The sequence below is a fragment of the Phaseolus vulgaris genome, chromosome 10 (genome assembly GCF_000499845.2).
Source record: "Phaseolus vulgaris cultivar G19833 chromosome 10, P. vulgaris v2.0, whole genome shotgun sequence".
Taxonomy (NCBI): domain Eukaryota; kingdom Viridiplantae; phylum Streptophyta; class Magnoliopsida; order Fabales; family Fabaceae; genus Phaseolus; species Phaseolus vulgaris.
In genome coordinates, this window is record NC_023750.2 from 26,198,877 (window position 1) to 26,224,273 (window position 25,397).

General features: G+C 40.4%; 1 protein-coding gene across 1 annotated transcript; it reads left to right on the forward strand.

The window, feature by feature from the left end:
* The first annotated feature begins 915 nt into the window (after window positions 1-915).
* On the forward strand, window positions 916-6,650 carry LOC137817736 (transcription factor MYB98-like). Its single transcript, XM_068620967.1, has 3 exons — window positions 916-1,268; window positions 1,535-1,661; window positions 6,258-6,650. Exons 1-3 carry the CDS (start codon window positions 916-918, stop codon window positions 6,648-6,650), a joined length of 873 nt encoding a protein of 290 aa, XP_068477068.1.
* The last annotated feature ends 18,747 nt before the right edge of the window (window positions 6,651-25,397 follow it).

The following is a 25,397-nucleotide window of genomic DNA, read 5'->3' on the forward strand; positions in this document are numbered from 1 at the left end:
TCTAAAAATATAAGGCTTCACCATTTCACCATATTTTTTTCTAATAAAAGAAAATTACTGCAGGGTAAAATTAGAAAAAAAAAGAAAAAAGAACAGCGTGAGAAAGAGATAGAAGAGAGAAAAACATAAATATAATAGGATTTAAAATTTAGGGTTTGAATTTAGGATCGTCAAAGTATTATTGTCCAATATAATATAATAATAGATACTACATTTCAAATAGACCAAATTATATGAAAACTAATGAGGAGTTACAGAGTGTCAAAATGATATATTTAATAAATCCTATATACCTGTATGGTCTTAACTAATTTTAATGTGAATTTGCAAAAATAATTAATATAACCTAGTTATTATATAGAAACTAATTAAAATTATTGTTATCCTTCCATTTTAACAATGTGGTTAGAATGAATTTGTTTGAGTCATTCATTACTCTTGTCAAAATTTAAAAAAATAAGAGTTAAATAAGCCCCATTTTCTTGCTGACAGAGCAAAGAGTGGAACCTGAACGGACACAGTAACTATTAATCACAACCGTTGAAAGCACATGCATCAATGGATATTATTCACATTTTTCCTCACTGTTTCTTCATTTCTAAGTCCACCACTACTTATAACTGTAAGAATCCTCTATTAGCCGCATCACATACAAGCTTTTGTCTTTCACTCTCTTTTTCTTAACCCACTGAATTCTTCTGAGCTTTTTACATGGAGTTTGATCCATGCTTCCTTTCAGGTATTTTTCCCAAAAACCCCTACTTGAAGCCACACACTCATCAAAACATGTTTCCATCCCAAAGCTCCTTTCTTATCCCACCATCCCAACCCATCATGTTTCACCCTAACCATGCTTTCTACCATTTTCAAAACCACATCGTGAATGTGCCTGCCCACAACCCCATCACAGCCCCCATGTATGGTAATGGGATACCAACCCCTTCTTTGGGGCATGATGGGTCTTCCCTAACAGGCTTTGTTAACATTAACAGTCACCAGCCTGTAATGTTAGCACCAAAGAACAACAACAAAATTGAAGCTTTGTATGACCACCATAAAGGCAAAGTCATATGGGACTTTTCCCAGAAAAGCATGGTTCATCCCTTTGAAGCCTCTTCTTCCAAATCGCCATCTCCTTTCAGTCTCTCTAATGAGTATGGATTGGGTATGAGTGGATTTCACAGGGACACTGATCCAAGGATGGTAGAGGTGGAAAAGAATATGAACAGTAATATAATCAAAGGGCAGTGGACTCCCGAAGAAGACAGGTATATATAAATGGCATCTGTTCTTCCAATCTATTGTTCTTTTCTTTTCTTTTTCTCATTTTCCATTATGAAAAATAGAATAATTAGTCACAAAATTTAGTAATAAAACTTGTCATCGTCTTTTATTTCTAACTGATTGTATGATTAAAATATTCGTAATTTGCTTATATTTTAATTATTGAGAAGAGAAGTTTTCTTTTCATTCATCTGCCAAAAGCTAAAAAAAATATGAATCTTTAATGAATCCAAATTTCTGGGTTTTGTAGTGCTCTTGTGGAATTGGTGAATCAATTTGGGCCAAAGAAATGGTCAGAAATTGCAAAGCTGATGTGCCGTAGAGTTGGAAAGCAATGTCGAGAAAGATGGCACAATCATCTCCGGCCAAACATTAGGGTTTTTCTTCTTTCCATTCTTATGAATATAATTTTTTTTTGGTTAATCATATCTACCAGATTGAAGTTTAAACTTATTTAAACAAAAGACATGCAAATTTATGTAATAAATTATACATAAAAATTATGCAATTAAATAATAATCGGTGTAAATATATGTATATATATATATATGTATATATATGTATATATATATATATTTAATTAAATTTGCATTTATATAATTCTTTTACTAAAGTGTTTTTAAGAGAATTAATAATTTCTAATAAATGTATGTGTTCCGTACCATTTCAATTAAGATTTATCTATCAAAGGTTAGGTTGATTGTTTTTAATTTAATTATATATATATATATATATATATATATATCCTTTTTAACTGTTATTAGTGGAAACAGTACAATAATGATAATTATTTATAACAAATAGAAAGGGAATTATTTTTCTGTACACATTTATTTAGAGAAAATATAACATTAAAATATAATAAATTTAACAGTTATTTATTTTATATTAAAATTTAAATTTGAAAAAAAATAAAAAATTCAATTTCTTACTATTTTACACTTTAAATAACTACTTTTTTTAAAAAAAATTCCAATAATTCTTTCTAATGAAAAATCACATACACAATAAAAAATTCACATACAATAAAAATATAAAATTATTTGTTTTTTTAATAACTTTTAATAAAAATATCTTATAATTTAATAATATATTTTTATTTCAATAGTTATTATAATAATAGTAATTTTTTTTAAAAGAATAAAGTGTACATTATTTAAATTATTCATATTTTAATAAAAAAATAATTATTTATTTATTTGATAAAATAAATAATTTAACAATTTACTTTATTTAAGGAAGAATTTATTGTTGGATGATTAAAAGATTATCAGACTCTAAATTTGTCGAATGAAATTTGTAATAACATTTTAAATTACGTCATATAGTAATTCAATAAAATTATAATTATTTTAAACTTATAATACAATATCTATAATAAAGAAAATAAAATAAAATTTAAAAAATATTTAAAAAATTTGATAAACAAGTGTATTACTGCAAATGTTTCTGCTAGTCGAAATAAAGACAATTCTTTTAACTTTAGAAAAATATTAAAGAGTAGGTTTTTCTTTTCTAGATAGATGATTATTTATTTTTCTTTATAGGAAATATATTTGAATATATTTTATTTTTAATATTATTTTTATTTTCTCATTCATTGTTTGTATGTTTTACTAGCAGAAACACAGGCATAACAGCGGTTGCGCCTGTATTCGTATTTTCATTTTTAATCAACTTTAAAATTTAAAATATACATAGAAATAATTTTTTCTGAGTCAAAAATAAAAAACAAAAAATAATATTTTAAAGAAAAATGGTGATTTGATTAAACAATCATTGTTTTTCTTCTTCGGTTTGAGTCTCACTTATTTTTTTCTTCTTTCATTGATAGTTTTGATATGAGAGAGTGTGTTAATGTTCACGTTAAAGTTATGATTGACTTCATGGTATATACAAAAGAATAATGGTGGTTTTGGAGTGAAGAAAGTGATTGGAAATGAAAATTATTTTATTTGATATGTGAGATTTGGTGTGAAAACATATAAGAGTATGTTGGTTCTTTCTTTCTCAATTGCCTTAAAATAAGGAATCAAATAAAAGAGTGGGGGAGTCCGTGTACATTAATATTAAATTAAAAAATAGTTTTATTTTTTAAGTAATTCATATAAAATAACAAAATACTTCATTGTACTAATAAAATGAGATATATTAAATAAGGATAGAATAGGAAGAAATTTGTGTATACCAAAAAGCAGTTATAATGAAAAATTCTCTTCATATAGGTATGAATAAAATACATAATTTTTTATAAACGTTTTTTATTGTAAAAATAAGGGTAATCTTTTAATTTAGAGCATGTTATTTCCTTTATAAAGTTTATAATTGAGATAATTATTTCTTTCTCTTTATAAATACAATATTTGAATATAATTTATTTTTAATATTTTTTTTCTCATTCATTATTATTTTTTTAATTATGGAAGATTACATTGCAAATTTTGTTGGCCTGCCTACATTAACTTCATTAAAATAATTTATAATCAAATACTATTTATTATTGCATTGTACGAACGTAGTAAGTTAAATTATGAACACTATACAAAATTTGAAATATACCAAAAATTTACTCTAAATCTTCTATTTTTTCCCCCATTTTTAGACATTATATACAAGAATTTAACATGCATTCAATAAGTGCATGAGTCCCAACAAGTTAAAATATAAACTCTGGAAAAACAAATTGTGTAGTTTACTTTAAATATTTTTGTTTAAATTATTTTAATGCCTAACTATTTTGGCAACATAATTAGAAATTTTTTAATAAAAATGAACTTATTTTTGTAAAATAATATTTAGATATGCTAAATACACATTGATATTTATATTTACTAATTAATATTTGTATTTGATGATAAGTCTAATCTTATATGATTTTTTTACCAGAAAATCAAATCACTTACTATTAAACTCTTAATAAAGTAAAATAATATATACACTTACATCTAATAGATTAAATAGATGTAGTTATAGCTAAAAACTTCAGATCTATCATCTAATAATTTTGTAATAAAAAACACTTTTTATTATATTTTTTTATAATATGCGAAACTGATGACCTATATATATAATTTGAAGTTTTTTTTTTCTTAAGTACATTGGGATTCCTATTTATGTGTTGTTTATTATTAAAATAAAATAAAAAAGACGGGATTACTTTCATTTTTAATTTTATTAATGTTACTGAGTTATCAATTATTTTTCAAAATCAAATAGTTCTTCCTATTTGTACTTAACATATCAAAATCAACCCAATCATTTTTTTCATAATTAAATCTTCCTTAATTTTTATTTTAAAGATATTTTGTAACTTTGTTTCAAAAAACTTATTTGTTAATAGATATTTTATCCCATCCATAATTTGAAATATAAAATTTATGAAAACCATCATATTCGCCACACCCCTAGTTTTGAAATAAAATATTTTTGTGAATATTTGTTTCTCTTAAATTGTACATTTTCGGGAGCGAAGAATGTTATGGATTTAGATGAATTCTGAATGTATTTTTATTTCCTCAAATTAGTATATTTTCTCAACAAAAATAATATTTAATCACAAGAAGAAAAGTAGAAAAGTTCTGGAATTACGTTTGGTTTAAAAATGGTATTAGGATGATTTTTTATTACAGTAGTTACAACTTAATTTAACTAAAGAAATATTTTGCGAAATAATATTACAATATTTTTTTTTCACACTTGATTGTTTAAGCCAGATAATATGATATTAAACTTTTATAATGAGTATTCTATTCATATTACTACACATAACATGAAATGCATACATTTATTTGATTCGATTTTGTTGCTATCTTTATAGGTAATTTTATTGTTTTGTTATTGGAGAAAACTATTCATTCATTTTCTTAATAATTAACTAGTTGAAAAATTTGACTGGTGATTTTAGTAAGGTCTCCTCTATTAAATATTTGTATTTTTTTAACTATGTTCTTTTATATTTAATTTATTTGTATACTACGTTTGTAGCTTGATATATATTTATTCTTATACTTCGGTAAATTTAAGTATTTAGTGTTAAATTATTGTATAACATTAGTTTTTAAAACGTCTTAATATAACAATATTTAAATATTCCATTTCCTTTCTGACACGTCTTTCAATGAGAATAGTTGAATTTATAAATGAGTTATTTTTTCATTGGTTTTTATCCATAATATACAAGTAATAATGTTTAGTTTTTTTTATAGTTTAACCTTTGAATGGAATTTTACGTTTACATGATCTAATATTTGTTATTTTTTAAATTTTTTTCCATGACATTTCTCAGATATGTTTTAGATAATTTTACTTTTTAAAATACTTTTCAGGCATGTATCCGAAAAGTATTTAATTTTTTTATTTGATGTTTTAATTTTCGTTTCTAGTATATGGCTTATATTTAAACATAGTACATAAAAATTGTCTTAAAACTTATTGAACAACCTATTCTCCTATTTTTACGAGATAAATTGATATATATATATATATATATATATATATATATTAATAAAACTAGAATAGATAAAACAAAGGACTAAATAATTAGTTTATGTGAGTTGCAACCTTGAAAATGTTTAGAAAAGATTAATTATACTATTGTCAGTTTTTTTATGCTTATTTATTTCTGTTTGTGCAAGGAGTTTCTATTCGTTTTTTTTTAATAAGAAAAAAAAACTAAAATTACTAATAGAGATATATCCACATGATCATGTTGAATTTTTTGAATTATTAGATATTTTCTCTCTTAATGATTTAAATTTAGAATCTGTTTTTTTCTAGATATAGTAAGGGAATAAACGTGAAAGGAAAAAAATAAATGATGTTTCGAATTTATGGTTGTATAAAGTCATTTTTTATTGAGTTATATTTTTTTAATGCAATTAGTTGAAAAAATCACTATAATATACTAAAAATCTATATATTTTGTTTTATGATATATAAATGTGTTTGTTTTCGGTGTATCAACTGTTTTGCAGAAGGAGTCGTGGAGCCAGGAAGAAGACATGATTCTGATCAAAGCCCACCAGGAATTTGGAAATAGGTGGTCAGAGATTGCGAAGAGGCTACCTGGAAGGACTGAAAATACTATTAAGAATCATTGGAATGGAACCAAGCGACGCCAGAGTTACAAGACATACAACAGGAATAAGAACAACCCTTACGAAGGATCAATGCTCCGTGCTTATGTTAAAAGGGTCACTGCAACTGAAGAATCTACAAAAGTGTTCAAGAAACCCTTAAGGAAAAAGAATAATAAGAAGGTGTTGAGATCTAGTCGTGATGGGCTAGAACCTTTGTTGAGGTTTGATCGATGTTCAAACGAAATGTTTATTGGAAGTGGCAGCAACTACGCGCCAATGCAAGTTTAAAATAATGATGTTGGGGTTTCCTGTGCCATTGGAAAGAATGCAATGAACAAGGGAATGAATCCGATATACTGATTAACAAGGGTATGCGACCATGATTATATATGTTTTTCACTTAATTTTGTAAGACACTTTACTTACTCCTTCTATTACGTTGTTGCGTTTTCTTAGTTGGATATTAGTTATGTTATATTTAGGCAGGAATGTCATTTTATGCTATTATCTATCTTTCCGGATTTAATGTGTTTGTTACTTGAATTTTTGCCTTAATTTTGTACGACACATTAGTTTACTCCTATTAGGTTGTTGCGTTTTCTTAGTTGGACATTAGTTATGTTATATTTAGGCAGGAATGTCATTTTATGCCATTATCTATCTTTCCGGATCTTATGTGTTTATTATTACTTGATTTTAATTCTCATGTGGTAAGTTTTTTTAATGTAGTTTGACTTTATATTATAATAGCATTGTTTTTAAATATAAAATCGGAGATACATACATATTTTAGAAAAGGAAGGGTCATACCAAACTTTTTCCGGAAAATATATTGGCCAAAGAGCTGATAAAAAAAAAATATTGGCAACAGAAAAAAAATAATAATAACACGCCGAATTTATGGTGGTCGATCCTTAACATTTAGCTTATGTCATGTTATCCCTTAGAAAATTCTTAAAGAACTTCACTAATCAATAACTCATTTCAACCAAGTACACATGCCACTTCTTACTCTTCCATCTCCTACGAGACTAAAAGCTTTTTGTGATATTTGCTTATACCTTTTGTAGTAAACAGAAAAAATACAAGAAGTTAGGAGTTAAATAATTGTGTTTCCAAAATGTTTTTAAAACTATTTGATAAAGTATTATTTGATTGAATGCAATCATATGATAATTTATATGAAAGACGATCTTTCAATGAGGTTTTAGAAATTTCTTTTGCAAAATATCTTTCTTTTTAATTAGCACATAGTAGTAGTAGATCAAGTGATACAAACCACCTTGACAATTAGATGACTAAGGACACAACATACACTTCACAATTAGGTCAATCATCTCAGCACACAAGACCAGACCCCACCAAACCTCAAGAGAGCCCAGCAGAAAAAGAACTAGACATAAATCAGAAGACAAATTTATGCAAAAAAATTAGGCTCACTTTCGGGATCTAAAAAGAAGAATAAGCTAGAGTATGGTTCTTTTATCATAAATTGGGAGTGTACTTAGCATAAATTAAGCTTATGCCAAGACCACCTTTCATGACAAGTGCACTTAGGTTTAGGATTTTTTTACCTACCTTCTAGAAGGTTTCTCACAAATGACACCTTTACCCTTCTCACTCTTGCTCCCCAAGTCACTCTCTTCCATATAAAGGGTGTCTTGCCTTATGTAATGTACACATTAAATTTTGAAAGTAAAGAAACTCTGTCATAGTGTTTGAGTTGAGTCTCCTATTATCCTTGGGTCTTATCTTGAGGGCTCTACACTTCAAGTGGTCACCACTCATCTTGGAGTATCCCATCCTCCAAGTGACGTGACAACCTCTTATCTTCATGAGCTTTCTTCATCTCTTCACCTTTTTCCTTCATTTTCTTTGTGCCACTTTTCTCCATTCTTTATGTCATTGTATTTTCTTTTTCTTATGTGTTTTTCATTTTCACCCATCATCATCTAAATCACCATATAATTGTGTTTTTTCTTTATCCTTGTACCGTCCCGTACCCGGGCATTGACAAAGTCAAGGTCAAAGTCAGCGTCGAGGTCGAAGTCAACATAAGGCGCCGCCTAGGTGAGGCGACGCCATGGGCAAGCGTCGCCAAGATAAGACGTCGTCTAGAGCAGGTGTCGCCAAGGTAAAATGTCACAAAAGCAAGGCAACCACAGTGTTGCTCCTCGATACCCATGGGTAGGAAAGACCATGGAGGGAGTGACGCCGTGGGGAGGCCTCAAACCCCGATAACCCGGGGTAGCAATAAAGGGAAGAGAAAGGTGGCTTCAAGGCCATAGTACTAGCACCAGTGGAGAGCAATCTGACTCGTGAAGTGCCCATGTCGCCCCAGAGAAGCCCTTGGGATAGTTACGACTCATGAGAAGGGTCACGCCCAGGGGTTGCCAGGTGCAGGGTACGAGAGGAAGGTAGATATGCTTTCAAAGCGAGTGACTAGAGGTTTGGGGGCATGAGTTGGCACCCAAAGAGTCACCCCTTGCGCAGATGCATTCCCAGGAAGGAGGGCTCACACGAGGAAATACCCCTGTTCCGGCCGGTTGACTTGGGACGTCTTTGTGCGCAACCCTGCCCGTCAGCTAGGGACACCTTCCCTCTGGCTACCTGTGGATACCTGCAAAGAAGGACAAAAGGGCGCCCTAGCGGCCGTTTGCACTCCGACGCTCAAGTCAGCTAGAGAGAAACACCAAAAACTCTGCACCTCCGTATCGGAGCACCGTGAATGGCACTCTGAAGGTGGTAAAAAGAACTATGTGTTGTGTATCTTTTCTCCTTCTGGCAAACAACCTTTCTCTAGTCCCTTGTGCGTAACCTCAAGACTCGAGCAAGCAACTAGAGTGTATTCTGGGAAAATTCGCCAAAAGTCCGAACCCTGTTTCCCACGTCCAAGGTTCTATTTAAACTACTCTAGCATTTAAAGCGTCTTAAAGCGCATTTAAGGTTATGAAACGTTCAGCGCCTTTAAGACGTTTAAACCGCTTGGAGCATTTAAAGTACCTTAAACGCTCGAAACGTAAACTTTATTAAATAGCTTTAATTACCTTATACCTGACAAATTGACGTTTCTATTATGACTTGGCTACTATTACACTTGGAGGGCCTCACAGCACCGTGACCCCACTTGGGGGTATTTCCTCATGTGAGCCCTCCTTCTTGGGAGTGCATCTGCGCAAGGGGTGACTCTTTGGGTGCCAACTCATGCTCCCAAACCTCTAGTCACTCGCTTTGAGAGCGTATCTACCTTCCTCTCGTACCCTGCACCTGGCTACCCCTGGGCGTGACCCTTCTCATGAGTCGTAACTATCCCAAGGGATTCTCTGGGGCGACATGGGCACTTCACGAGTCAGATTGCTCTCCACTGGCGCTAGTACTATGGCCTTGAAGCCACCTTTCTCTTCCCTTTATTGCTACCCCGGGTTATCGGGGTTTGAGGCCTCCCCACGGCGTCACTCCCTCCATGGTCTTTCCTACCCATGGGTATCGAGGAGCAACACTGTGGTTGCCTTGCTTTTGTGACATTTTACCTTGGCGACGTCCTACTTTGGCGACACCTGCTCTAGACGACGTCTTATCTTGGCGACGCCTTGCCTTGGCGACGCTTGCCCTTGGCGTCGCCTCACCTAGGCAGTGCCTTATGTTGACTTCGACCTCGACGCTGACTTTGACCTTGACTTTGTCAACGCCCGGGTACGGGACGGTACACAAGCCCCCTAGTCTTAAGCTGATGACTTGTTTTCAGCGAAAAGACTAAGGCCTCGCCCACGCCATCCACGTGGCATCCTGGTGACGTGTCACTCTTGCTGACGTGACACTCCTCAAACTATTGATGTGACATTCTCTGAACCATGGGGGTGCTCTTAATAGCTTATCGAACATCCTCTGAGACGGGGAAAGCACCACTTTTTGGGGCCACACTTAATCGCTTGCCACGTGGTTCATCACGCGGTCAGCCTCATAAGCCTCTTGCGCTCCCAGCGAGCGCCTAATCCTTTGACACGCGGCTCAATCGCACGGTCCCAAATTAGCACCTCTTGGATTGCAAATGTAACGTTTAAGACTTCGAAATCCCACGCCCCAAACACTGTTCTATTCACTCTTTCGCATTGTGCGCTACTGTTCATCTCTCTTTCTCTGAAATTCTAGCGATCGCTGCTCCCTCTGCGCTTCCTCAACAACCACCGACCCACACGTTCAAAGGTATGATTTTTCTACCTCCATGGCTCTTCTTCTTCATTGCGTTGCATTCTTGTGTATGAACTGCCTGGGACTGTATGTGCTTCTGTATTTCCACATTTCTTTCTCTCCTCGTGCTTCTACGCTCTCTTCTCCCCCTTTCTGGGTTTCTTCGCGTGGGTGGCATTTTCTAGGGTTTCTCTTCCCCTTTCTGCCTTGGCATCGCTTGTTAAAACCCTTTTCCTTTCTTCTTTCTTCAGCCATTTATCTGCATCATGGTGTGCTCGAAATCGAAATCTAGTTCTCCCCCCAAGATCAACTACAAGGCCTTCTATAAATGGGCCTCTGACGATCTCTTAAACGAATGCACCACCTTGACAACCATCGAGGATGTGGAGAACCATCGGGGTGACCCTCATTTATACAACTTCAACGCCTTCTGCCGCACCCATGATGCTCACATCTCCGTCCGCCCCGGCACACCGGGGGAACCCGTTTGTGTGGATGATAGACCCAGGGGTAGGGCCCCCTTTTTCTTCATGTACCAAACTGTATTCAAACGCGTTGGTGTGCGCCTTCCATTTACACCCTTCGAGAGGGAACTCCTCACGGAGATCAACACAGCCCCCGCCCAGCTACACCCTAATAGTTGGGCCTTCGTTCGGGCCTTTCAAATTCTCTGTGGATATCTAGGCGTTCTTCCTTCTGTGGATGTCTTTCTACATTTCTTCGAGGTGAAGAAGCAAGGGAAAAGCCTCTGGGTGAGCTTTTCCGGGATCGCCGGTAGGATCATCCTCTCCCTCTTCCAGAACTCATACAAAGGCTGGAAAGGAAAATTCTTCAGGGTGTGCTGTGCCAAACAGGACCCCACAGCCTTGGATGGCTTTGCCCTATACTGGACAGAGAACCCCAAGCTGCTCAAGCCCAAGGCCCTGGATGAACTGTCTTCCGCTGATAGAGGGGTATGTGAGGCCTTGGCTGGCCTGGGGATTGTTTTTGACACGCTGAAGCTCATAGCGTGTGAGTACAACGCGCACACCCTGTCCAGCTATTTTGGTAGGGAGGCTTATTCCTTGTTGCCCTTTGTCCTTCCTTTCTTATCTGCGCTTTATTACATCATGCTTGTACTGTTGGCCTTCTCCACCTGTTTCCCTCGTTGCTAAGTGTTCATTTGTACTCTTTATATTTCATTTACCTGTGTGCCTTGTGGATCCGTATAACTGCGTTGGCGGTGGGATTGGCATTCTGTGCTTTGTGTGTAACTGACGCCTTGTGCTTGGTCTGGTGTGGCTTTAACTCCTGTTCTTTGGTTTGTCTGAATGCAGGATCAGTGATGGATTCATCTAAGAGGATGGTCTTGGCGAGAGCACTGAAGGCTGCTCGCGCCTCCAAGGCTGGCGCCTCCACCACCCCCACTGCTGACCCAAACCTCCCATTATCCTCGCCCTCACCAACACCAACCACCACCGAAACTCCACTAGGCCCATCTTCACCACCCCCACGTAGCCCCCAAACACTTCAAACACCCAACTCACCTCCACCCATCGCCGCAGTCCCACTGGTTGTGGCCTCATCACCTGCTCCAGCCCCCCTTGACAAAGGGAAGAGGGTGTTGGAGGTCCTCTCCGATGACGAGGACTCTGACGGTAGGGTAGTCTTCAAGAGGAGAAAGGCTGCTAGGGTTCCCATCCTACCAGCAGCATCACCCCAGGGAGGGGATTCCTTCAGGGACAATCCCCCTAGCGCTACCTCTCCCCAACCCACAATAGTCCAAGAGGAGAAAGGCGAAGGGGCCGAGTCTGCTTCACCTCCACCACCAGCAGAGGCTTATGCTGTTCCTGCCTTCGTTTCTGCTGCCCCCGATCTTATTGCCATTCCTCCTCCAATCATGCATCTGATGAGGGGCTTCAACGGAGGATTGATGCCAGAAGGCTCCGACAGGAAAGAAGGAATGCCCTTCTACTTGGGAGCCTTCTTGGCCGTGGCCCTTGATTGGCGCGCCCAAGCTAGAAATGCCGCTTCAAACACACAAGCCCTCCAGGCCCTGAAAGAAAAAGTGGCCACTCTGGAGGAGGAGAAGGAAGCTTTGGGACGCCAAAATGAGGCCTATCAAGCCTCTCTGAAGTTGGCCCAAGAGGCCAAAGAGGAGGCTAACAGGAAACTGGGTGAGGCGATGGAATTTCAGGCTGACTTCTACGTCCGGGAAGTATCTCTCCAAGTTCAAATAACGGATCTCCAAGACATGGCCGAGGCCTCCGAAGAGCTTCAGAAGGACTTGGAGGATCAGTGATATGGGCAGGCGGAAAGACTGGAGTGGATGGAGGAGGAAATGGCTACCCAGGCCAAGACATTGGGCCTTCTCCAGGTTAACCATGACAAGCTGCAAACAGAGGTCAACAGGCTCCGAGTTGAGAAGGAGGCTCTGGAGAAGCAGGTGGCCTCCGGGGACTCTACCATCGAGGAGTTGGAGAAGGTCAAGAAGGCACTCATCGATGACATGGCTGGCACCTTCGAGGAGGGACTCAAGGAGGCTTTGGCCTAGGCCGCCTGCGAGAACCCGGGGATCAATGTTTCTAATTGCGATCCCACCCACCATGTTGTCGACGGACGTGTCGTGCCCCTCAAATTGGATGACTGAAACGCCAACTTTTAGCCGCCACCTTTACCTTTTGTGCTTTATATTCGTTCTTGCCAACCATTGATAAACTTGTAAATCTTTTGAACCATTTGCACTTGTATAACGCTTGCATACTTCTGAGGCGTTGAGCACTGCTTGGCAGATATTTTCACCTTCGTTCTTTATTTTTGTATGCTTCAATTGCTTTACCTGTACTTTTACCTGTTTCTTTCGTTGTGTCGGGTGATCCCGCCTCACTTCTAACGTGCACCTCCAACCTGTTCAGCCTTCGTATCTATGAGGCCTCTGCCTCGTGAAGGCGCTGGCCACTCCGCCCTTGCTGCAAACGCAAAAGTTGAGACCTGCTCTGGGTCCTAAACACTTGGGACAAGGTCGCGCTTCAGTGCCCACGCCCATGGAGAGGCCTGTCTAACAGCGCCGTATCGTCCATGGAGTGTCTCAAACACCAAGGCGATTTGTCCCTTGATTCTGGGTGCTTGGCGCTCACACCTAAGGAGAGGCCTACTACAGCAGTGTCGTATCGTCCTCAGGGTGTCTAGAAACGCCAAGCACCGGGAAGGCTCGAAGCCCCCCATGGGGTCGCTCCCTCCATGGTCTTTCTCTCCCATGGGTATCGGGGAGCACCTCTGCCAGTGGCTCACTTAGCTTCTGGTGATCTCGTCTCCCTTCACAGTCTTTCCTACCTGTGGGTATCGGGGAGGCGACGCCGTTACTTCTGGAGATCTCGTCTCCCTCCACAGTCTTTCCTTCCTGTGGGTATCGGGGAGGCGACGCCACCGATGCCTTATACTGGCGACGCCTCCAGCGTCTTATACTGGCGACGCCTTCAGCGTCTTATACTGGCGACGCCTTCAGCGTCTTGGCGATGCCTGGTGCGATCAACCTGTTGACTTTGACTTCGACTCTGGTCGACGCCTGGAGGTAACGGAGAGCTTAAGGTCTCGCCCGCGCCATCCACGTGGCATTTCCCGTATGGCTGATGGGATGTGCCCTCACTTGACTTGATCCTGACATTTTCTGAGCTTCTGACAAGATGCTCCCATTCTCGATGGCGCATTGTACCCTTGGGCATTCTGTCGACGCGACGTTTTCTGAATGTTAACCAGTGACGCCAGGATCATCCTCCCATCCTCTGACACGTGGCTCGATCGCACGGTGCTCCCATTTGCGTCACTTGGCGCTCCAACTGCAATATTTAGATCTTCGAAATCTTGTACCTGCGTCTATCATCTCTGTGTTTTCGCACCCTCCTTGCACCGCTACACAAACAGTTCCTTCTGCGTTCTTCCTAGTTGGCGTTTTTCCTCCCGCACTCCTAACTCGTTATTCTTCTTCGATCTCCCAGCTCTTTTGCTGATACTTTGCGCCGACATGTCTTCCCATGCTCCTCCCCCTAGGGTTAACCCCAAGGACCTTTATGCATGGGCCTCGCGCAAGCTCCTCGACGAATGCTCCAGCTTACTCTCCACCAGGGTTGTAAGGGAACACATGGGGGATCCGTGCTCCTACGATCATCGTGCCTTCGCGAAGAGGCATGATGATGATATCACCGTGCTCCCTTGCACCTTAGGGGAGCCGGTGTGCGGAGATGAATGGGCCAACGACGGGGTCCCCTTCTTCTACTTCTACCAGGTGGTCTTCAAAAGCATCGGCGTGCGCCTGCCCTTCTCCAGGTTTGAGAGGGAACTACTGACAGAGATTAACGCTGCTCCAGCCCAGTTGTACCCTAATAGCTGGGCTTTTGTCAAAGCCTTCGACATACTCTTTGGCTTTCTGGGGTGCGCACCCTCGGTTGACATCTTTCTTCACTTCTTTGAGGTGAAGAGGTAAAGGAACAACCTCTGGGTGACCCTCAACAACGTTCCCGACAGGGTTCTCCTAACTCCCTTCCAGAACTCCTTCACAGGGTGGAAGGGTAGATTTTTCAAAGTCTGCTATTCTGATCTCGTGCCCTCCACTCTGGATGGTTTTCCACTGTACTGGGTAAGGGAGACGAGAGCCTTGAAGTCCAAGCCTTTCAAGAGGCTACCCTTGAACGACCAGGTGGCATGCCAGATCTTGGCTGAGGCAGGATGATGAGAATCAAATAAAGGAGGCTTTTATTAAGGGAGGAAGAGGACATCCACCCTCACATTTGAAGTTCTTCCTTCTAGTCTTCTCAAAATTAAAAGAAGACATAAAATAAAGTAAGGATCAAGCCTAAAGCCAAAGAAGTCTACAAGCCGTCAAAGAATGGGCTTCAAATAAATATCTCTCTTTATAGTTTCTTTTATTAAATGTAGAATGTTTAAATATATAGTTTTTAGGAAGGTGCTTAGAGGGAAACCTTAGATACCTCTTTTGTAAAAGCATCTTTAGGCATTAGTTTAGAATTTTCTAGAAGGTGACTCTTCATGCTTCACTTTAGGTGCTAGAAGTGAGTAGCATGCAAGGGACTTTTGGTTAGCTTGTTTTGTAAGCTTCATGACCAGCCCTTGCTTATATAAAAGGAGGGCTTAGGTCCTTCATAAGGCAGATTTGGAATTTGTAGTAAAGAAACTCTCCCAATTTGGTGATTGAGTGAGTGAGATTTGATTTCTCCTCTTCCTAGTCTCATCTTGAGAGCCTTGGTTCCCTCAAGTGGCGGCAATTCACACTTATCTTGGAGCAATCACACTTCAAGTGGCGTGTTCATCAACCAAGTTCTTCATCCACATAAGTTTCCTCTCTTCTCCATTTAGTTCTTCCATTTCCATGTCCATATGAACTCTAAAACAAGTGTAGTTTCTTTTATTCGGTTCATCTTCCTTTTCTTGCACTTTTGTTCGGTTCTTTTCAATTTCTTACTGTTTTAATTCAGTTCAGTAGCTCCTTTTCATGTTTTGTTCGGTTCAATTGCTTTCTTTAGAGTTTCAATCGGTTCATTTACTTTCTTGTTCAATTTAATCGGTTCAATTGGCAAGAAATGGGTCTTCCATGTGAGTTTGGTGTTTGGTGCAAGTTTTGGTGAGTTCTTGAAACATAGAACATTGATCCATCTCTATTAAAAGTGCCTATTCATTCTCCATCTCAAGTTAATTCCATAGAATGTCAAAGAATCATTCATATCTACCTAGTGGAATCACATCATGTGGTATCAAGAGTTTAGGTGTGTTCTTGTTTAATTTTTGAGTTGTGTAGCACTTTAATTTCAAGAGCTCTTTAATTTCTTGCAATTTTCGGTTCTGTTTTTAGGCTTATTTGAGTTTGCTTGCTGTTTTAATTCTTTTGCCTATCATATGTTTGAGTATTTTCCTTTTTGAATCCATACAAGTTTTGTCTTAGTCTTGTTTTTCCATAATTGTCATCACTTCTTGTAGTACTTTTATTGCTTTTGTTGTTTCTTGCTTTAGTGTCATATAATTTTCTGAGTTTGATATTGATCCTTTGTGCATTTTCTATTTTAGAATTGAGTTCATACTTGTATTCTAGACCTATACAAGTTCATACACATCATTTTCCATTATGTCTTTGCTAGTTCATAATTCTGTTTTTCATTCCTATTAGGATTCCTCTGTTTTTCTGAAAAGTGTTTACTGTTTTTCCTTATTGCAATTGATTTACTCACTGGAAAATTCTGAAATTCTGTATTTGTGTTATTCAAAGTGTTATAAAAGCATAGAAAAAAAGAAGTACTCAAAAATTCAAAGTACAAAAAAAATGATAAATAAAATACAAAAAGTGTACAATTCTGCGAAAAAAATACGGTAATCTGGCAGCGATTTTGAAAAATTTATCTCAATTAATTGGCTTACTGTTTTTAAGTGATTCCAGTGCCATTTTTGAGCTAAGATCTTGAAGTTTGAGTGGTTAAAATTTCATTATCCAGTTCGCTCTATATCATTCCAGTTAAATCAGTGAACATCAAGCACAGTTTGCATAAAAAAATTTCCAGTAGCTAAATTTTTGTTTTCTTCATCTACTCTAGTGTTTTTCGTTAAGTATTCTTTTGTGTGCCTACTTTCTCATTGAGTTCCTTATTTTCTTGCTTGTCTTTTGTTCCTTAATCTTTGAGTTTGTCAAACATCTAGTATTCCTTTTGTTCTAGCCTTTCATTGCTTATACTTTTTCTTGTTTGTCTTTATTGCTTCATTGGTTTTGTTGTGGTTGGCTTTGAGATTGGTGTGCCTTGCTTTGACATATTTCATTTGAGGATTCCAAGACCTCAAGAATAGATTGGTGCAGGGACATTATTTCTTTGAGAGTGACCTCTTTTTCTGGCCAAATTCACTTCGGCAATTTGGTTGCCAAACTCATTGTTTTTTTTGCTAATTTTGTTTCTTGACTTCTTTGCTGTTTTTGTGTGTTTGCTGTTTTTATTTGCAAATGGCTGGATTTTCAAGTGATGCATCCTACAAGCAGAATTCTCCTTCCAAAACTTCAGTCCTTGGTGAATTGCATGAAGCTCAACCCACCATTAGGCGTTTGGAAGAAAAATTGCAAAAGATGGAGGTGCAACAAGCTAGGCCATCTCACTCTATCAATGGTGGGCATCATTCACATAGACCTTCATCAAGAGGTTCTTCAAATGACATAGGCCGTGAAGAGGAACATAGAAGAAGGAAGCCTCACCATCATTCTCATGAAGAGAGCTATAACCGTGACCAAAGATATCACCAAGTGTTCAACATTTCTTGTGCCAAAGTCCCTAGTTTTAATGGTGATAGTGATCCTAATGTGTATTTAGATTGGGAGGCTAAGGTTGACCATTATTTTCATGTGTATAAGGTCCAAGATGACGATAAACTTAGGGTAGTTTCTTCATCCTTTTTGGGCTATGCCAAAGAATGGTGGCATAAAATTGTAATGGACATTATATATCGCAAGAAACCTCCCGTGGTTTCTTGGAATGCTTTGAAAGAGCGTATGCGCGCGAGGTTTGTTCCTCCTTCTAGGAAGGAACACTTGTTGAAGTTCCAAAGGCTTCCTCAAGGACATAGGATGGTAGATGAATACTTTAAAGATTTTGAAACAACTTTGACTAAAATGAATATACATGCTAATGAAGAGTCAAAGATAAAATGGTTTGTACGTGGTTTGAGAAGAGATATTAGAGAATTTGTAGAATTAAATGAGTACTCTTCTTTAAAGAAAGTGTTTCGCAAAGCCATCAAGGTGGAATCCTATCTTTCAAAAACAACTTTCAAAAATACTAATGATGATGATTTCTACAACTCTTCTAGGAAGGATGCCAACAAAATTTCTACTCAAAATTCTCCTTCCAATTTTTCCAAACAAACCTTGTTTCCAAAAAAAGTTTCTACTACCAATCCTTCTACTCCTAAGTCACCTACCAAAACTTCAAAAATCAAATGTTTAGGTTTTGGGCACATAGCTCTTCATTGTCCACAAAAGCAAATCTTAAAGATAAACAAGGTAAAACAAGACCTCACTCACCCACCTACCACAAGTAAAAATGAAAAAGACAAAGAAGGCCAAGTTGACATGGGTCTTATACTTTCACATCCAAGGTGTTTTCCTTCCTTATCTTTTTCATTACCAAAGGGTCTTACTTCACCACCATCTTGGTTTAAAAATGTTAGGGATGATTTTTTCATACCTCCTAATGGTTGTCACCATTTAAGAGGACTTTTTCCAAGAGATATCATCATTCCTAAACAAATTTTTCCAACTTGGTCGTTTTATAGAACCTCCTTTTCTGAAATCCCATTGTTTCCAAATGCTAAGTCATGATTTCCTTTTTCTTCCACTTTTAATTGTAAGAATAAACTGACTTTGTTATATGCAGGGATTCAGAATTCGTGGACGAATTCTCTCCAACTCGAGGAGTATGATGAGAATCAAATAAAAGAGGCTTTTATTAATGGAGGAAGAGGACATCCACCCTCACATTTGAAGTTCTTCCTTCTAGTCTTCTCAAAATTAAAAGAAGACATAAAATAAAGATGAGGCCCAAGCCCAAAGCCCAAGCCCAAGAAGGCCAAAGCCCAAAGAGCCCAAGTCCATCCCATGAGGGGCAAGGCCAAGCTTTGAAATACTCTTGTATAGTTTTAGGAGGTGTGGTTATTAAATAAAGGAGTGTGAAAATGTAAAATAAAGTCACATTGTCCATGTGACTTAGGAGAGTGGTGTAGGTGTAGTTTTTAGGAGGTGTCATAGTAGAAAAAGGTCACACCTCCCATGTGACTTGTTTTTGGTGGGAATTTCAAATGAGTTTATTTGAATTTTCTCACCTATTTTTCAGCACCTCTAGGCTATAAATAAAGGTGCTTAGCTTGTACAATTGAGATTTGAATTTTGATTAGAGAAACTATACTCAATTTTTGAGAGAGCATTGGAGATCTTTGTGCCTTCTTCACTAGTCTTATCTTGATGGTTCCATGGTTACCTCAAGTGGCGGCTTGCACACTTATCTTGGAGTCTCCATCCTCCTAGTGGCGTGATCATCCAACCATTCTTCCATCTTCATGAGCTTTCTCTTCTCCTTCCTTCTTTCTCTTTTGATATTCATGTCTTAGCTTGTGTTCTTGTCTTTTGGTTCGGCTATTTCACTTTTCAGCAAGTTGTTCTTCTTTATTTTGTGTTTTGGTTCGGTGCTTTTACATTTCCAGCACTTCTTTTCAGTATTCTTGCCTTTTATTTCATTTTGATCGGTTCATTTCAGTTCTATGTCAATTCTATTCGGTGCAATTGCTTTTCCTCTCATTTTAATCAGTTCAATTTGACAATAATTGGAACTTCCATATGAGTTTGTGTTTTGGCACTAGTTTTGGTGAGTTCTTGTTCATAGAACCTTGATCCAATTCTATGATAAAGTGCCTATCTCATAACCAACTCAAGATGATTCCTAAGAATGTCAAGAATCATTCTAATTGTGCTAGTGGAATCACATCATGGGAGGCTTTGACGCTGCCGCTTTGATTAGCTTGGAGTACAACGCCGAAGCCTTGAAGAAGTATATATGTATGAGAGATTATCTTAGAAATTCCCGCTTTTCATCTTTACTAGGTCTTACGTGTCCTGTCTTGTGGTGTCTTCACCATGCTTGTTTTCTTCAGTGCAGGTTCGAAGATAAACCGGCAACATAGGTCACAACTTACCCAAGCGCTGAGGGCTGAGAACAGAGCTTCGTTCTCCTCCCATCCAGACTCCGGAGGCCACTAAAAAGTGGTCTGTTTGCACTTTTCGTACGAGCATAAGGCATGTACCTGTTCGCCTCATTTGTCTCATTCACCTTTATCTCAAACTCTACTTGTAATCTTAACTCTCTGGTGCCATGTTTTGATTTCTGTAACGCCGGTCCTTTATATTTGTGCACTCTCGTCTGCATTCACTTCTTCTAACATACTGTGCGCGTTTCCTCCGTTATGTTTCTTGGCGACGCCTATGTCTGGCGACGCCCCTTTCTTGGCGATGCGTACGCTTGGCGACGCGTATGTTTGGCGACGCCGCCTTCTTGGCGACGCGTACGTTCGGCGACGCCTGTCGCCACTTCGAGTCTTTGTCTTTTATCTCTTTACCCCTTGGTCTTGCACTTCGAGTGGGAAGAAGGTAAAAACTGAGGCAAGGTTTTTCTTGAACTTCTTTTTCTTTTTATTTGGGTGACCTCGTTAAAAAAACCCCGAGAGGGAAAAATAGTGTCCCCTACGATAAGATTGTTACATGGCTGCTTACTTACATAATTCAACTAAGATAAAACTTCAAATTGGACGCGTTCCAGTTGCGCGGAATGGGACCCCCTTCCAAAGTCTCTAAGTTGTACGAACCATTCCCCTTAGCCTCGGTAATTCTGAAGGGTCCGGTCCACTTGGGAGACAATTTATTTTCTAGCTCATATGGGTGAGCCTTCCTCATAACTAAGTCGCCAACCTGAAACTGCCGTGGCTTCACCTTAGAGCTATATTTTCGCTCTACTCTTCTCTTCACTGCCTCGGCCCTTATTCTTGCTTCTTCCCTGGCTTCGTCCAGGAGGTCCAGGTTCACCCGCCTTTCTTTGTTGGATTCTTCAGCCACGAAATTCTGGTAACGTGGCGAGTTTTCGTGAATCTCAACTGGGATCATCACATCCGACCCACATACTAAGTTGAAAGGTGTCTCCATGGTGGAAGATTGGGGCGTGGTGTGGTATGCCCATAAAATCCTTGGCACTTCCTCCGCCCACGCTCCTTTAGCTTTTTCTAGCTTTCCCTTTAGTCCTCTCAGCAAAACTCTATTCGCTGACTCCACTTGCCCGTTAGTCTGGGGGTGTTCGACTGATGCGAACACTTGCTTGATGCCTACCTCTGCGCACAGGTTTCTCAACTGTTGGCTGGCGAACTGGGTTCCATTGTCGGATACCAGCCGCTTAGGCACGCCAAAGCGACACACAATGTTCTTCCAAACAAAGTGTTGCACCTTGTGCGCAGTGATCTGTGCCACGGGCTTTGCCTCTATCCACTTGGTGAAGCACTCAATGGCAACGATCAAATACTTCATCTGCCTTATCGCCAGTGGGAACGGACCTAGGATGTCAATTCCCCAGGTGTGAAAAGGCCACGGGCTGTATATGGATCTCAGTTCCTTTGGCGGCGCCTTGTGTCAATCAGCGTGTTTCTGACACTGCTTGCAACGCTGGGCGTGCCGCACGCAATCCTCTTTTACTGTTGGCCAGTAGAAACCTGCGCGTACCACCTTAGAGGCTAAGGACCTTCCCCCCACGTGACTCTCACAAATGCCTTCGTGTAGCTCCGCCATTATTCTGGTGTACTCGTCGCCGCTTACGCACGTTAGGATAGGGTGGGTGAACCCATGTCTGAACAATACTCCATCCACTAGGGTGTATCTTGCGGCATTCCTCTTAACCTTCTTGCCCTCCTCTGGTTCTGCTGGGAGAACCCCATCCGTCAGATACCGTCTGTACGGCGTCATCCAGGTGTCTCCTTCGACTAAAGCACATATTTGCGCATGCCTTCCTCCTTCGGGCGTGTCCGCGTATGTGCTAATATGGGGCGTCTTTACCATATCTTGAGTCAAGGAACGATGACTCCTTGGCCTCCCTCTCGCAGTGCTAATATGGAGGACATCCACCCTGTTGTCTTCTATGAATTTTCTCGGAGCTTTGAGCGTCTCTTAGATTACTGTCCTCTGCCTGCCCCCCTTGCCTGAGCTAGCCAGCTTGGCCAGCAGGTCAGCTCTGGCATTCTGTTCTCGTGGGACATGTATTAACTCAAGAGCGCTAAATGCTCCCTTCAGCAGTTGGACGTACCTTAAATATCCCGCCATTTGTGGGTCTTTTGCTTGGAACTCACCCGATACTTGTCCTGTAATCAGCTGGGAATCACTTTTCACCAAGAGGTTTTGCGCGCCCATCTCCTTAGCCAGGAGCATCCCTGCAATCAGTGTTTCGTACTCAGCCTGATTGTTACTTGCTTTGAAGGAGAAACGCAGAGCTTGCTCAATCAGCACCCCATTGGGTCCCTCCAAAACTATCCCTGCACCACTTCCTTGCCGATTGGAAGAGCCATTGACCGAGAGAAACCACTGCGAACCCTCCTCCACCTCTTGTTCGCCTCCGGGCGAGAGTTCTGCCACAAAATTTGCATATACCTGCCCTTTGATGGATCCTCTGGGCTCATACTGGATGTCAAACTCTGACAATTCCACCGCCCAGCGCACCATCCTTCCCGCTACATCAGGTTTCTGCAATACCTTCTGTATAGGGAGGTTTGTCATCACCACTACTGTAAAACTATGGAAGTAGTGGCGGAGCCTCCTGGCCGAAAATACCACGGCCAACGCTGCCTTCTCCAGCGACTGGTATCTCGTCTCTGGGCCTTGTAAAGCCTTGCTCACGAAATAGACGGGCTTTTGAATTTGGTCCTGCTCCTGGACCAGCACAGAACTGATAGGTCGCTCTGTTACTGCGAAGTATAGCCGGAGGGGCACGCCTGCTACTGGTTTGCAAAGGACCGGTGGCGTCGCCAAATACTCTTTCAACTTTATGAAAGCCGCTTCGCATTCGTCAGTCCATGCAAAGCGACTATTTCTTTTAAGGCACTGGAAATAAGGGTGCCCCTTTTCTCCTCCCGCAGAAACGAACCTTGATAAAGCTGCCATTCGCCCCATCAGCTGCTGCACTTCCTTTACTGATGTCGGGCTCCGCATTGCAATAATTGTTGCGCATTTATCAGGGTTCGCCTCTATTCCCCGCTCCGTGAGCATGAATCCTAGGAACTTACCGGCTTCCACCCCCAAGACACACTTCTCGAGGTTCAGCTTGAGCTGGTATTTTGATATGGTGACGAACAACTCCTCTAGGTCCGTCACGTGCTGCGTCCTTCCCTTCGACGCCACTACCATATCATCCACGTAGGCGTACACATTCCTCCCTAACATGGGTGCTAGGACCTTGTCCATCAGCCTTTGGTAGGTGGCGCCTGCGTTTTTTAGCCCAAAAGGCATTACCTTGTAACAGTAACTGTAAGTCTCTGTCATGAACGCAGTTTTACTCTCGTCTCTTGGGTGCATTTTGATCTGGTTGTATCCCGAGAATGCATCCAAAAAGCTAAGAACCTTGCAACCGGAGGCACTATCCATGAGTGCGTCAATGCTGGGTAGTGAGTACGAGTCTTTCGGGCACGCTTTGTTCAAGTCCGTGAAGTCCACGCACATCCTCCACTTCCCATTCGCCTTTTTCACCAGGACGACGTTGGCCAACCACTCAGGGTATTGGATCTCCCTGATGTGACCAGCACTCAGCAGCTTTTGTGTCTCTTCCCTTATCACAAGTTGCCTCTCTTCATTAAACTTTCTCCTTCTTTGTCGCACGGGGCGGACCGTGGCATCCATGCTAAGGTGATGGCATAGAAAGTCAGGGTCGATGCCCAGCATATCTGAGGCGGACCATGCGAAAGCATCTAAATGGCGTGAAATCACCTCTGCCACCTCATCCTGCTCTTCTTGGCTCAACAAACGCCCCAGCTTAAACGTTTTCCCGCCAATCTGCCTCTCCACCACGTTAGCCGCCGGCTGATCCCTACTATCTTCCTTAATGGGCGTCGCCCGGTAGTGCTTTCCAGGTGTCGACTCTTCTACGGGCGATGTGTCGTCGAGCCCCTCCTCCATGTGTGCGTCCGCTTCGACCATCGCCCTCACGGGCGTGGCCTCGCTAGATCTTGGCTCCGTGGGCGTCGCCCCATTCGAGGGTTGTATCTCCATCGCCGTGTCTGCACTTGGCAGACATTCGAACACCATGAACACGCCTCTCTTCGTTTTCAGGCTATTCTCATAACATTTTTGCGCTTCCTCCTGATCCGACTTGATGACAATCACTTTGCCACTGAGATCCGGCAGTTTCATCTTCATATGGCGCGTGGAGGCTACTGCATTCAGCCTGTTCAACGCCAGTCTGCCCAACAAGATGTTGTAGGCGGAATTGGCATTTACGACCAAGTACCGGATGCTTTCGGTACGCGAGGCCGTTCCATCTGTGAACGTTGTCCTCAATTCCAAGTAGCCTCGTACTTCCACCTGGTTGTCAGCAAACCCATATAAGCACCTTGTGTAGGGTCTCAAAAGGTCGGGAGACAACCGCAACTTGTTGAATGTTGACCAGAACATAACATCTGCAGAGCTTCCTTGGTCGACTAGAACCCTATGCACCTTTCTGCCAGCCGTGACGACTGATATGACCATGGGGTCATTGTCGTGCGGAACAACATCCAGTAGATCTGCCCTCCTGAACACGAGGTCTGACTCCCACGGGTCACCTGAGATTGTTTCTTCAATGGAATTGACCCCCCTCGCATATTTTTTTCGTTGGGAGGCAATGGGTCCTCCCCCCGAGAAGCCACCAGCGATGGTGTCGACTTCGCCAAGGACAGGCGTCTCGTGCGCTTGTTCTTCCACTGGTTCTGGCAGGGTCGCGGTCGCGGCGGGCTCTGCGACATAATCCTTCAGAAACCCGCTTCTCACCAACTCATCTAGCTGGTAACCCAGCGACAGGCAGTTGTCGATGTGATGACCGAAAGCTTCGTGGAACTCGCACCAAGAGTCCTTGCGAGGCCCTAACACCTTGTCAGTCTTCGCCGGTCGCCTCAACTTTTCAGCTATATTGGGCACGACAATCAGATCCTTCAATTCCACCACAAAGTTGTACCTCGCTGGCCTTGCCCTTTCCCTGGTCGGGCGATCCCCTCCTGCTGGACCCCTGGGCTGGGGTTTTCTGGTCTTGATCCTGCCTGTTGACCAGAACGCTGGAG

Coding starts and splice junctions, on each gene's coding strand:
- LOC137817736 (XM_068620967.1), top strand. CDS start 916: ATGTATGGTAATGGGATACCAACCCCTTCTTTGGGGCATGATGGGTCT. Junction 1,269..1,534: donor TGGACTCCCGAAGAAGACAG/GTATATATAAAT, acceptor TGGGTTTTGTAG/TGCTCTTGTGGAATTGGTGA. Junction 1,662..6,257: donor ATCTCCGGCCAAACATTAGG/GTTTTTCTTCTT, acceptor ACTGTTTTGCAG/AAGGAGTCGTGGAGCCAGGA.